The sequence below is a fragment of the Bison bison genome, unplaced genomic scaffold (assembly GCF_000754665.1).
Source record: "Bison bison bison isolate TAMUID 2011002044 unplaced genomic scaffold, Bison_UMD1.0 scf7180017864072, whole genome shotgun sequence".
Taxonomy (NCBI): Eukaryota; Metazoa; Chordata; class Mammalia; order Artiodactyla; family Bovidae; genus Bison; species Bison bison.
The window spans coordinates 4348498-4359853 of NW_011494644.1; the positions used below are offsets into that span (position 1 = coordinate 4348498).

Below are 11356 nucleotides of genomic sequence, written 5' to 3' on the forward strand. Positions count from 1 at the left end.
CTTGAACAAATGTCAATGATTAACTTTATGAATTATTTTCTGAGCACAATTGCAGAAGGCTTTGTGCCTTCTCATGCTCCTCTCAAGAACAATAAGCACCTTAATATTCCTTTTGAGTCAACTCAGCCAAGGAGAGGAAAAGACAAGTCAGAATTACAAGGCCTAACTCCTTTCATCCCGGGATCTGTGCCTGCGGAATGAGGAGAGGGGGCTGGGGACCGTGCCTCCATTTTGTCAGTAATGCCTAACGCAGCTCCCGACAGTCTCCCCTATTTATAAAGGTTAGAACTCAGGTATCCCCTTTACCCATCACCATACTAAGGTGGACCCCCAAGGAACACCTGGAGAGGCCTAGGCCTACCACTCCTTCCCTATCCCATTTTTGGCATGTGTCCATCCCCTCACTTTCAGTCCATATGTGTCTCTAGATCTGAAGTGAGTTTCTTATATGCAGCATATATGTGGGTCCTGTTTTTGTATCAGTTAAGCCACCTATGTGCTTTGTTTGGAGCATTAGTCTGTTCACATTTAAGCTAATTATTGCTATGTATGTTCCTATTGCTATTTTGTTGATTGTTTCAAATTTGTTTTTCTTGTTCTTTTCTCCCCTTCTTTTGTTCTCTTCTCTTGTGATTTGATGACTGTCTATAGTGTATGTTTGGATTCCTTTTACTCTTTTGTGTGTATATCTATTACACACACACACATATATATACACACACACACACACACACTTGTAGGTGTCTGCTCTCTTCATTTCAAATGCATTTTAGATAACCTACATTTGTACTCTTGTCCCCTCATGATTACTGTTTTTGATATTTTGCGTCTAACTGTTTCGTGTATCCCTTAACTGCTTATCATGGATATAAATGATTTTACTACTTTTGCCTTTTAGCCTCCCTGTTAGCTTTGTGTATGGATGATTTCCTACTTTTAGTGTATGTTTGCCTTTACCAGTGAGCTTTTCCATTCATAATTTTCTTGTTTCTAGTTGTGGCCTCTTCTTTTCTGCCTAGAGAATAACCTTTAATGTTTCTTGTAAAGCTGATTTAGTGATGCTGAATTGTTTTAGCTTTTCCTTGTCTGTAAAGCATTTGATTTCACCATCAAATCTGAATGAGAGTCTTCCAGAATATTCTGGATTGTAGGTTTTTCACTTTGAGTATGTCATGCCCCTCCCTTCTAGCCTGCAGAGTTTATGCTAAAAAATCAGTTGATAGCTTTATGGGAGTTCCCTTGTATGTTATTTGTTTCTTTTCTCTTGTTGCTTTTAATATTCTCTCTTTATTTTCCACTCTTGGCAGTTTGCTTACTATGTGTCTTGGTGTGTTCCTCTGCAGGTTAAACCTGTATGGGACTCTCTGGTCTTTTTGAAGTTGGGTAACTGTTTCCTTGCCCAGTTGGGCAACTTTTCAGCTATTACTTCTTCAGATATTTTCTCAGGTCCTTTCTCTCTCTCTTCTCCTTCTGAGACCCCTATAATATGAATATTATCACTCTTGTTGTTGTCCCAGAGGTCTCTTAAGCTGTCTTGATTTCTTTTCACTTTTTTTTCTTTTTCTGTTCAGCCATAATGATTTCCACTACTCTGTCTTCCAGCTCAGTTATCCATTCTTCCTCATTTAGTCTACTATTGATTCCTTCTAGTGTACTTTTCATTTCAGTTATTGTATTCTTCAATTCTATTTCATTGTTCTTTATATTTTCTAATTCTTTGTTTAAAAAAAACTAATTTCTCACTCTGTGCATGCATTCTCCACCTGAGTTCTTGGATCATCTTTACAATCAATACTCTGAACTCTTTCCCAGGTAGATTGCATATATCCCTGTCACTTAGTTTTTCTTCTGAGATTTTGTATTGTTCCTAATCTGAAACATATTCCTCTTTCACCTAATTTTGTCAAAATTGCTATTTGTAGTTTATGTATGTGGAAGATTAGTTATGTTTCTCAACCTTGCTGGCCTTCTGTCCCAGCACGGCACTTTTCAAGGGCCAGGGGCCAGCTGTTCCAAGGGTAGTGCCTGGCCTGCATTCACAGATTAATTTTGTAGACTTCAAGACCATAATTTTCTTGCTTCTGGTGTCTGCCTCCTGGTAGGTGAGACTGGTCCAGAGGCTTGTGTGGACTTCCTGGTGGGAGGGGCTCTTGCCTGCCCACTGATGGGTAGAGCTGAGTCTTGGCCCTCTGCTGGACAGAACTGTCCAAGTGCTTGTTTATATTTGTCTGTATGCTCAGAGAGTCTTTAGGCAGCCTGTCTGCTGATGAATGGGAATATAGCCCCAACGGCTTAGTTGTTTAGACTGAGGCATTTTAGCACTGGAGCCTTGACTGTTGGGTGAGGCCAGGTCTTGGTACTAATGACCCAAGCAAGATGTCAGCCTCCAAGAGAATTCATGCAGAAGAATACTCTCCCCTATATGTACTCTTGCCTGGAAAATCCCATGGATGGAGGAGCCTGGTAGGCTGCAGTCCATGGGGTCGCTAAGAGTTGGACACAACTGAGCGAATTCACTTTCACTTTTCATTTTCATGCATTAGAGAAGGAAATTGCAACCCACTCCAGTGTTCTTGCCTGGAGAATCCCAGGGATGGGGGAGCCTGGTGGGCTTCTGTCTATGGGGTTGCACAGAGTCGGACACAACTGAAGCGACTTAGCAGCAGCATATGTCCATAACCAGTGTCTATGTCCCCAAAGTGAGCCATGTCCAACCCCTGCTTCCCCAGAAGACCTTGCAAGACTAGAAGGTAGGTGTGGCCCAAGCTCTTATGAAATTACTGCTTTTGTCCTTGTTCCTGGTACATGTGAATTTTTTTTGTGTGCCCTTTAAGAGTAAAGTCTCTTTTCCCCCTATCCTGTGGAGCTCTTGCAGTCAAAGCCTGCCAGCCTTCAAAGTCAACTGCTCTGGGGGCTCCTCTTCCCTGTGCCAGATCCCCTGGCTGGGGGGCTTGACATGGGGTTCTGAACTCTCAGTTCTGTGGAAGAACCTTTGTAATACAATTTTCTCCAGTCTTTGGGTTGCTCACTGAGGGATACGGGGTTTGATTATATTGCAAGGCCACCCCTCATACCTGTCTCACTGTGTTTCTTTCTTTGTCTTTAGTTGTAAAAGATCTTTTCTGGTAGGTTTCAGACTTTTTCTTTTTTTTAATATAAATTTATTTATTTTAATTGGAGGCTAATTACTTTACAATATTGTATTGGTTTTGCCATACATCAACATGAATCCGCCACAGGTGTACACATGTTCCCCATCCTGAACTCCCCTCCCACCTCCCTCCCCATACCCTCCCTCTGGGTCATCCCAGTGCACCAGCCCCAAGCATCCTGTATCATGCATCGAACCTGGACTGGCGATTCGTTTCATATATGATATTATACATGTTTCAATGCCATTCTCCCAAATCATCCCACCCTCTCCCTCTCCCACAGAGTCCAAAAGACTGTTCTATACCTCTGTGTCTCTTTTGCTGTCTCGCAATACAGGGTTATCGTTACCATCATTCTAAATTCCATATATATGTGTTAGTATACTGTATTGGTGTTTTTCCTTCTGGCTTACTTCACTCTGTATAATAGGCTCCAGTTTCATCCACCTCATTAGAACTGATTCAAATGTATTCTTTTTAATGGCTGAGTAATACTCCATTGTGTATATGTACCACAGCTTTCTTATCCATTCATCTGCTGTTGTACATCTAGGTTGCTTCCATGTCCTGGCTATTATAAATAGTGCTGTGATGAACACTGGGGTACACGTATCTCTTTCAATTCTGGTTTCCTCGGTGTGTATGCCCAGCATTGGGATTGCTGGGTCATAAGGCAGTTTTCAACAATGATTGTTCTGCAGATTGTTGTGATTTTGGTGTGCTCATGAGAGGAGGTGAGCTTAGGATCCTTCTATTTCACCATCTTAACCTACTTTAGGTTAAATCTGGAGCCAGAGTCCAGCAGCAGGGACTTCAGCAAGGACAGCAAAGCCAGGAAGCCATCACAGCATGACTGGCAGGAAGGTCGGCTCCCAGCTGCTCTCTCTGATGATACTTTCTATGTTAATCCCAACATCTGTGCCACCTAATCACTAGTGTCTGTTGACTATATTTTCCTATATGAGTTGAGACTTTTGTGATTCTTTGTGTGCCAGTTAATTTTTATTTTTATCCTTGATATTTTCAACAATGCTTCATGAGACTCTCCATCTTATTTATATGTTCTCTGTGGGTTGTGGGTCCAATGTCAAGTGTAAATTCTTTGCAGTACTAATCCAGTCTCTCTGTGTATATGTTATCATATGGTAAAGAACATGCCTACCAATGCTGGAGACATAAAGAGATGCAGGTTGAATCCCTAGGTCAAGAAGATTCTCTGGAGGAGGGCATGGCAACCAGAATTCTTGCCTGGAAAATCCCTTGGACAGAGGAACATGGCAGGCTACAATCCTGTGTCACAGAGTCAAACACGACTGAAGCGACTTAGCACTCACCTATGCACATACTAATGTGATCCATATGTGCAAACAATGGGATAAACACAAGAGTTCATAAACAACTTTATGGTATCACTTTCTGTTATTATCTCCCAAGCATTCTGGTTCCCTATGATTCCAATTTTTAGTCCTCCTTCCAGAAATCACCCACTTTCATGACTGAGCCACAACCAAGTGGCAGGAAGACAGAGTGGTAAAAAGCAACTGAGTTTGGTTATGTCTTTTTAGAAGCATAAATCCATTGAATTGAGACATTTCCCCTCCTCAGAGGAAAAACTGGGATTGCCCCTTCTACACTTTCTCAGAGCTTTAGGGATTTTTCCCTTTTCCACTCTTCAAGCCAAAACTAGAAAGTTTTTCCTTAATCTTATTCTGTCTGCTCTGCAGTGCTCAGTTGAATGCTTTGGATTGCTTTTCAGTTCAAACTATGGGATACATTGGAGAAGGAAATGGCAACCCACTCCAGTGTTCTTGCCTGGAGAATCCCAGGGACGGCGGAGCCTGGTGGGCTGCTGTCTATGGGGTCGTCCAGAGTCGGACACAACTGAAGCGACTTAGCAGCAGCAGCAGCATGGGATACATAGGAGAAGGCAATGGCACCCCACTCCAGTACTCTTGTCTGGAAAATCCCATGGACAGAGGAGCCTGGTAGGCTGCAGTCCATAGGGTCTCGAAGAATCAGACATGACTGAGCGACTTCACTTTCCCTTTTCACTTTCATGCATTGGAGAAGAAAATGGTGACCCACTCCAGTGTTCTTTCCTGGAGAATCCCAGGGACAGAGGAGCCTGATGGGCTGCTGTCTATGGGGTCGCACAGAGTCAGACAACTGAAGCAACTTAGCAGCAGCAGCAACAGCATGGGATACATAAGTGAAAATGGTAAACTCAACCATTTAAAGTTCTGTGGCACTTTAAATTATGGTGTTCTTCCTGTTCCAACTGCTGCTGTTTACCTTTTAGTAGTTTTACAGGTTTAATAATTGAGTTCAGTAGGAGATAAGGGGCGTGTGTGCTTCTTTCATCATATCTGGAAGTTAGAGATGTGCTTCTTTTTTCCCTCTGTTCATGAGCTTCAGATGTGTCTATTAATTATGAAAAAAAATTTTTTTAATTTAGGAACACTGCTTTAGACATAAAGGGAGGCAATGGGAAGAAGACACTATATAGCTAACGTTAGAACAGAGCTAGTATAAAATGTTTTAAGGATATAGTTACAAGAAACTTTATTTATCTGTATAGATATATAAGAAAACTTAAGATCTAATAAATTTCTAAGGATAAGGCTAAATGCATAGTGTAAATTCTGGCTCCTCTTTCTAGGTAAAAAATATACATCAAAAGATGTCTTCTAATGAAATTAACCATATACTGTCTACTTTTGACCTGCTAGAAAAACGTGATACATTTTCAAAGTCACTGAGTGGAGGAACGAAGCGCAAACTCTCCATCATTATAGCACTTTTAGGGGGCTCCAAGGTATTAAGGAAGAAAGAATGGGGGAGGGCAGGGAGAAGGGACACTAAAAATGGATTTCTGACAACCGGTCTGGAAAGCTGACAAAAACCTGAGAGTTGATATGAATCTTAAAGGAACATTGGCAATAATGATCAGAGGAAATTGGCAGTATTGGCTCAATTGTTTAGTTTGGGGTTGCTTTTACTACTATTTTTAGTCCAGACTTTATCTTCACTTAAAAGTGTTCCCCTTAAATAGTAAATTATCCGATGTGTACTATGGCATCAATATTCAATGGTTATGAAATTGTTCTTCTGGCTTTTAGGTAGTGATACTTGATGAACCATCATCTGGAATGGACCCATTCTCAAGGAGAGCCACCTGGGACATCCTTCAGCAATTTAAACATGATCGTACAATCTTACTGACCACTCACTACATGGATGAAGCTGACATCCTGGGTGACCGAATTGCCATCATGGTCAAGGGGACCCTGCAGTGCTGTGGCTCTTCAATCTTCCTGAAAAAAACATATGGTCTCTCTCCCTTTGATTATTCTTAGGATACTGATTCCTTAAAAATATTCCTCTAATGAGATTTTAATGATATTTTGTCTAAACACCAAAAACTTCAATGATTTCCTCTGTCTTATTAATTAGGTGGCAACTATTCTAATTAGTTTTTCTGGCCCTTTACAATATACACATTCCTTATACATTCTTACTTTTCTGTCAAATACATAGCTTTAGACTCAGGAAATGCTTTTATCAACCTATAAAGCCATGCTTATTTCTCCCATTTTGCATGTACTAACAGTTTTCTTTGTCTTTGAAATGCAGTTGTGTGCTCAGATGTATTTATTTTATTGAGTGATTGGTTGAGGAGAGAAATTAGAGCAATCAATTGTTTATGAGCCTCATTTCTCATTTGCCAAACCGATATCAAATCCCCAATGTGACAAGATAACTCTAGATGTAGTGTAGAATGAAAGAATCATGTCAGTGTAATAATACAGTCCTTGACTTTGATAAAACTTTTTTAGGATATAAAATTGATAATGAAGGCTAAAATTACAGTCCTAGGGTGTAGGGTATAATTGTAGGGTAAAAATGTAAATGAAAATAATTAAGGATGAATTCCTTCTTCATTTATTCACTATTTTAATTCATTTAACTAACCTTAACTATTTCCTCTACACTGGTTACTATGGTATCCACTTTATGCAGCATATTTAATACTCAAAACAACAACTTCATTTTATGGAATAAAAAATTGTGGCCCAGATAGTCATAGTTATATATCCATTTAGTTCAAAGTTTATGATCACCTTATAGGTTTGAGTTCAATAAGGATTTCTATATCTAGGGGCTTCCCTGGTGGCTCAGACTGTAAAGAATCTACCTGCCAATTCAGGAGACCCAGGTTCAGTCCCTGGGTGGGGAAGATCCCCTGGAGAAGGAAACGGCAATCCACTCCAGTATTCTTGCCTGGAGAATTCCATGGATAGAGGAGCCTGGCAGGATACAGTTAATGGGGTCACAAAGAAACAGACGCAACTGAGCAAATAACCCTAGGGACCTTTATCACAAGTGGGGGAAGGGAAGATACCTAATACTAGATTTATGCCATTTGAATTGGGGATGCCTAAGTTAAGATCCACATGATTTAAACAGTATGCTTTTGATAATTCATAATGCTTTCTAATTAGTGAATTAGCATTCACTAATTGTCCCGCTACTGTTGCTGCTAAGTCGCTTCAGTCGTGTCCGACTCTGCTGGACCCCATAGACAGCAGCCCACCAGGCTCCCCCGTCCCTGGGATTCTCCAAGGCAAGAACACTGGAGTGGGTTGCCATTTCCTTCTCCAATGCATGAAAGTGAAAAGTGAAAGTGAAGTCGCTCAGTCATGTCCAACTCTTAGTGCCCCCATGGACTGCAGCCTACCAGGCTCCTCCGTCCATAGGATTTTCCAGGCAAGAGTACTGGAGTAGGGTGCCATTGCCTTCTCCCACTAATTGTCCTAGTTATTGTAAAATAATACATAGTATGTAACTAGATATTTTAAAGATATAATACTTTGAGACATTCAGGTCCCTTCTTATAGTTAGTGAAGTGAAGTGAAAGTCATTCAGTCATGTCCAACTCTTTGTGACCCCGTGGACTATACTGTCCATGGAATTCTCCAAGCTAGAATACTGGAGTGGGTAACCTTTCCCTTCTCCAGAAGATCTTCCCAATCCAGGGATCAAACCCAGGTCTCCCGCAGGTGTCTCACATTGTAGGCGGATTCTTTACCAGCTGAGTTACAAGGGAAGCCCAAGAATACTGGAATGGGTAGCCAATCCCTTCTCCAGCAGATCTTCCTGACCCAGGAATTGAACCAGGGAATCCTGCATTGCAGGCGGATTCTTTACCAACTGAGCTACCAGGGAAGCCCCTTCTTATAGTTGCTAAGCCTTAAATAAACTGAACCTACATTTAACTCAAAAGCCTAGAATTTATGTTCAGTTCTTTGATAGAATAGGAAATTCCATCAAAAATCAGCATTCAGCTCTCACTAATTACTTTACATCTCTTCAAAAGAAGACATTTTCTGTTGATTCAGGTCCTAAGAGGACAAGACAATTGAGAAATTTGTTGTGTCATGATTCCTGAGAAGTGAAAAATAATATTATTTACAGATTATTTTTGTAATAGTTTTGGCTTCTAAAGCTAGTAAATAATGGATAAGTCCCTTCATTCCCTGAGGTTGCCTCATTTGTATAATGAAATCATAAATAGTGTCTTTCCTACTATAAGCTAGATAAATAAGTCAGATTTCATCTAAGAGATCTATGCTGAAAAGTGTTATTCTTTTTTAAAATCTTAATAAGAAATATAAATGCAAATACAATGACCATTTGAAATGCATATATTTATTTTTTTATTCTAAATGCAACTTTTCATCTGTTTTATTTTTTTAACTTTTTATTTTGTATTGGGGTATACTTGATTAACAATGTTGTGATGGTTTCAGGTGAACAGAGAAGGGACTTAGCCATACATGTATCCATTCTCCCCAAACTCCTTTCACATTGAACAGAGTTCCATGTGTTAAACAGTAGGTCCTTGTTGGTTATCCATTTTAAATATAGCAGTGTGTACATATCCATCCCAAACTCCCTAACTGTCCCTTCCCCTTAACAATCATAGGTTCATTCTCTAAGTCTGTGTGTCTCTGTTTTGTAAGTTAGTTCATTTGTATCATGAAATACAAAAGTGATGGTATTTTCCTCAAATTCCAAAAAATAGTTTTTCTATAAAGGCAAAGCACTAATTAAGAATAATAGTTCTCTGATTTTTTAAGGTCTTCTCAGGCTTTCCATGGATCTCTGTCTACAATTTAACAACATTCCTTCAATGTCTCATATCTTCCTCTCTGCTATATTTTTTATAATACCATATATATTTCAACTTAGCCCTCTTAATTATTATGTCTCCTTTGACTAGAAAGTAGCTCTTAGGAAGGCAGGAATTTTTACCTGCTTTGTTCACTGCTCTATCACCAGGTTCAAGATTAGTGCTTAATACATGATGGACAGTCAGTGATAATAAAAGAATATTTATCAAGATAACAGTTTTAAAACTAAGTAGCCACATAACAGGGGCTTTTCTTCATATATCTACTATATCTGGTTGTATACACTAGATTATTATTATTCACTGAGAAAGTGATTGAAATTATAGAGGAAGTTGCTGTTTATTCAGTGTCTTAGTTCTTAGAATAACATTTAGAAGTTTTAGGTGTGAGGCTCCTCAGAGTCCTAACAGAATGTCTGTGACATACCATGTCTTCTTCCTTATCAACCTAGGTAACTGAATCATGGAGAGCAAAATTTGCTCTTAAAAGGAGATGAAAAAGGAGTATAAAACTACTTCATTTGGTCTTCTAAATGGTTTCTCTCAGGTGCTGGATATCACATAGTCATGGAGAGGGAACCACATTGTGATCTTGGAAAGATCTGTGCAATTATTGAGTCTCATATTCCAGATGCCATTTTGGAGAGCTATCTTGGAGCTGAATTATCATTTATCCTACCCAAAGAGCATGCACACAGGTATAGTTTCAGAGAGTCCTAGATGAATGGTTTGGGTGACCAGAAATCATTTTAATTTTTAGGGTTTAGTAAGTTTAGTGAATCAGGCTATGGTTCATGGAGTTGCAAAGAGTCAGACATGACTTAGTGTCTACACAACAACAAAAGCTTCCTCAGTAGTATTTTACTAACAAACCAAGTATCCAGTTTATAGCTGTTACTTGCCAACTACAGTTGAGTTCACAGCTGAAGATTTCTCTCACTGTACAAAAGATTGCCTTGTAAGTTCAAGTTCATTCAAGACATTAATATTTTTCTTTCCATTTTTCTTTTGTGGGGGGCAGAGTGGGAGGAAGATTTACAACCTCATATTTATAACTTCCTGGTTAATAAGGGATAACTAATGGTATGGTCCTTATGGTATATAAATTTTATGTGTGGTGAATAAAGTCTAGGGAAATATTAAGGTGATGAAAAAAAGCTACTTAAACAGCAACTCTTGGAGCAAGGGTGACAATAACACAGAAAAAACTAGGAATTTGATCTCAGTAGTTACCCAAATTAATTATAGAGACACACTGATGATAATTCTACCTGGGATTCCCATCTGTGTCTCTCCTCTATAATTAATTTGGCTAACTACTGAGAAATGAACAACTAGTCACACAGATTATTATCAACATATATGATGTGGGTTTCTGGGCCATGGACAGTGAGTTTATCTAACATAGCATAAAATATGTATCATGAAGTTAGGAAAGACTATGTTTGTTCACAATAAAGTTGTTTTTTTTAACAAGATAATTGTAGACCAACCATTGAAAGAGAAAAAACTACCAGAATTAGATCTCAATAACCTGTGTAATTGACAGAATAGGTCACTATAGTAGGAAAAGAATAAAAATGACAAGGAGTCACATGACAAATCGTCATAGGAAGCAGGGTCAGACTGAACTGAGAGGCAAGAATAGAACTGATATTATCCAGCTTGGATATTATAATATCCAAGCTGGATAAAGTTAGATGGAAATAGAATTTAACTAAAATACAGAGGAAATTTAGCAGATGGAGAGTGTTTAGTCCACCACCTCGGAGGCTGATCCTTTATATTCTTGATAGTCCTTCACTGGGAATGAGAGTGTTTAAGACGTGGATGGGTTTCTGGAGATCTTTTGAACCTAAAGAAAGTGAAAGTGAAGTCGTGTCTGACTCTTTGCAACCCCATGGATTGTAGCCTACGAGATTCCTCCATCCATAGGATTTTTCAGGCAAGAATACTGGAGTGGGTTGCCATTTCCTTCTCCAGGAGATCTTCCCAACCCAGGGATTGAACC

General features: G+C 39.4%; 1 protein-coding gene across 1 annotated transcript in view; it reads left to right on the forward strand.

Moving 5' to 3' along the window:
• LOC104986729 (ATP-binding cassette sub-family A member 3-like) overlaps positions 1 to 11356 on the forward strand; it is a 201002-nt gene that overhangs the window by 115957 nt on the left and 73689 nt on the right. The window contains exons 13-15 of the mRNA XM_010837415.1: positions 5812 to 5967; positions 6272 to 6482; positions 9893 to 10043. Coding sequence (XP_010835717.1) covers positions 5812 to 5967; positions 6272 to 6482; positions 9893 to 10043 — 518 coding nt within the window. The remainder of the gene's footprint in view (positions 1 to 5811; positions 5968 to 6271; positions 6483 to 9892; positions 10044 to 11356) is intronic.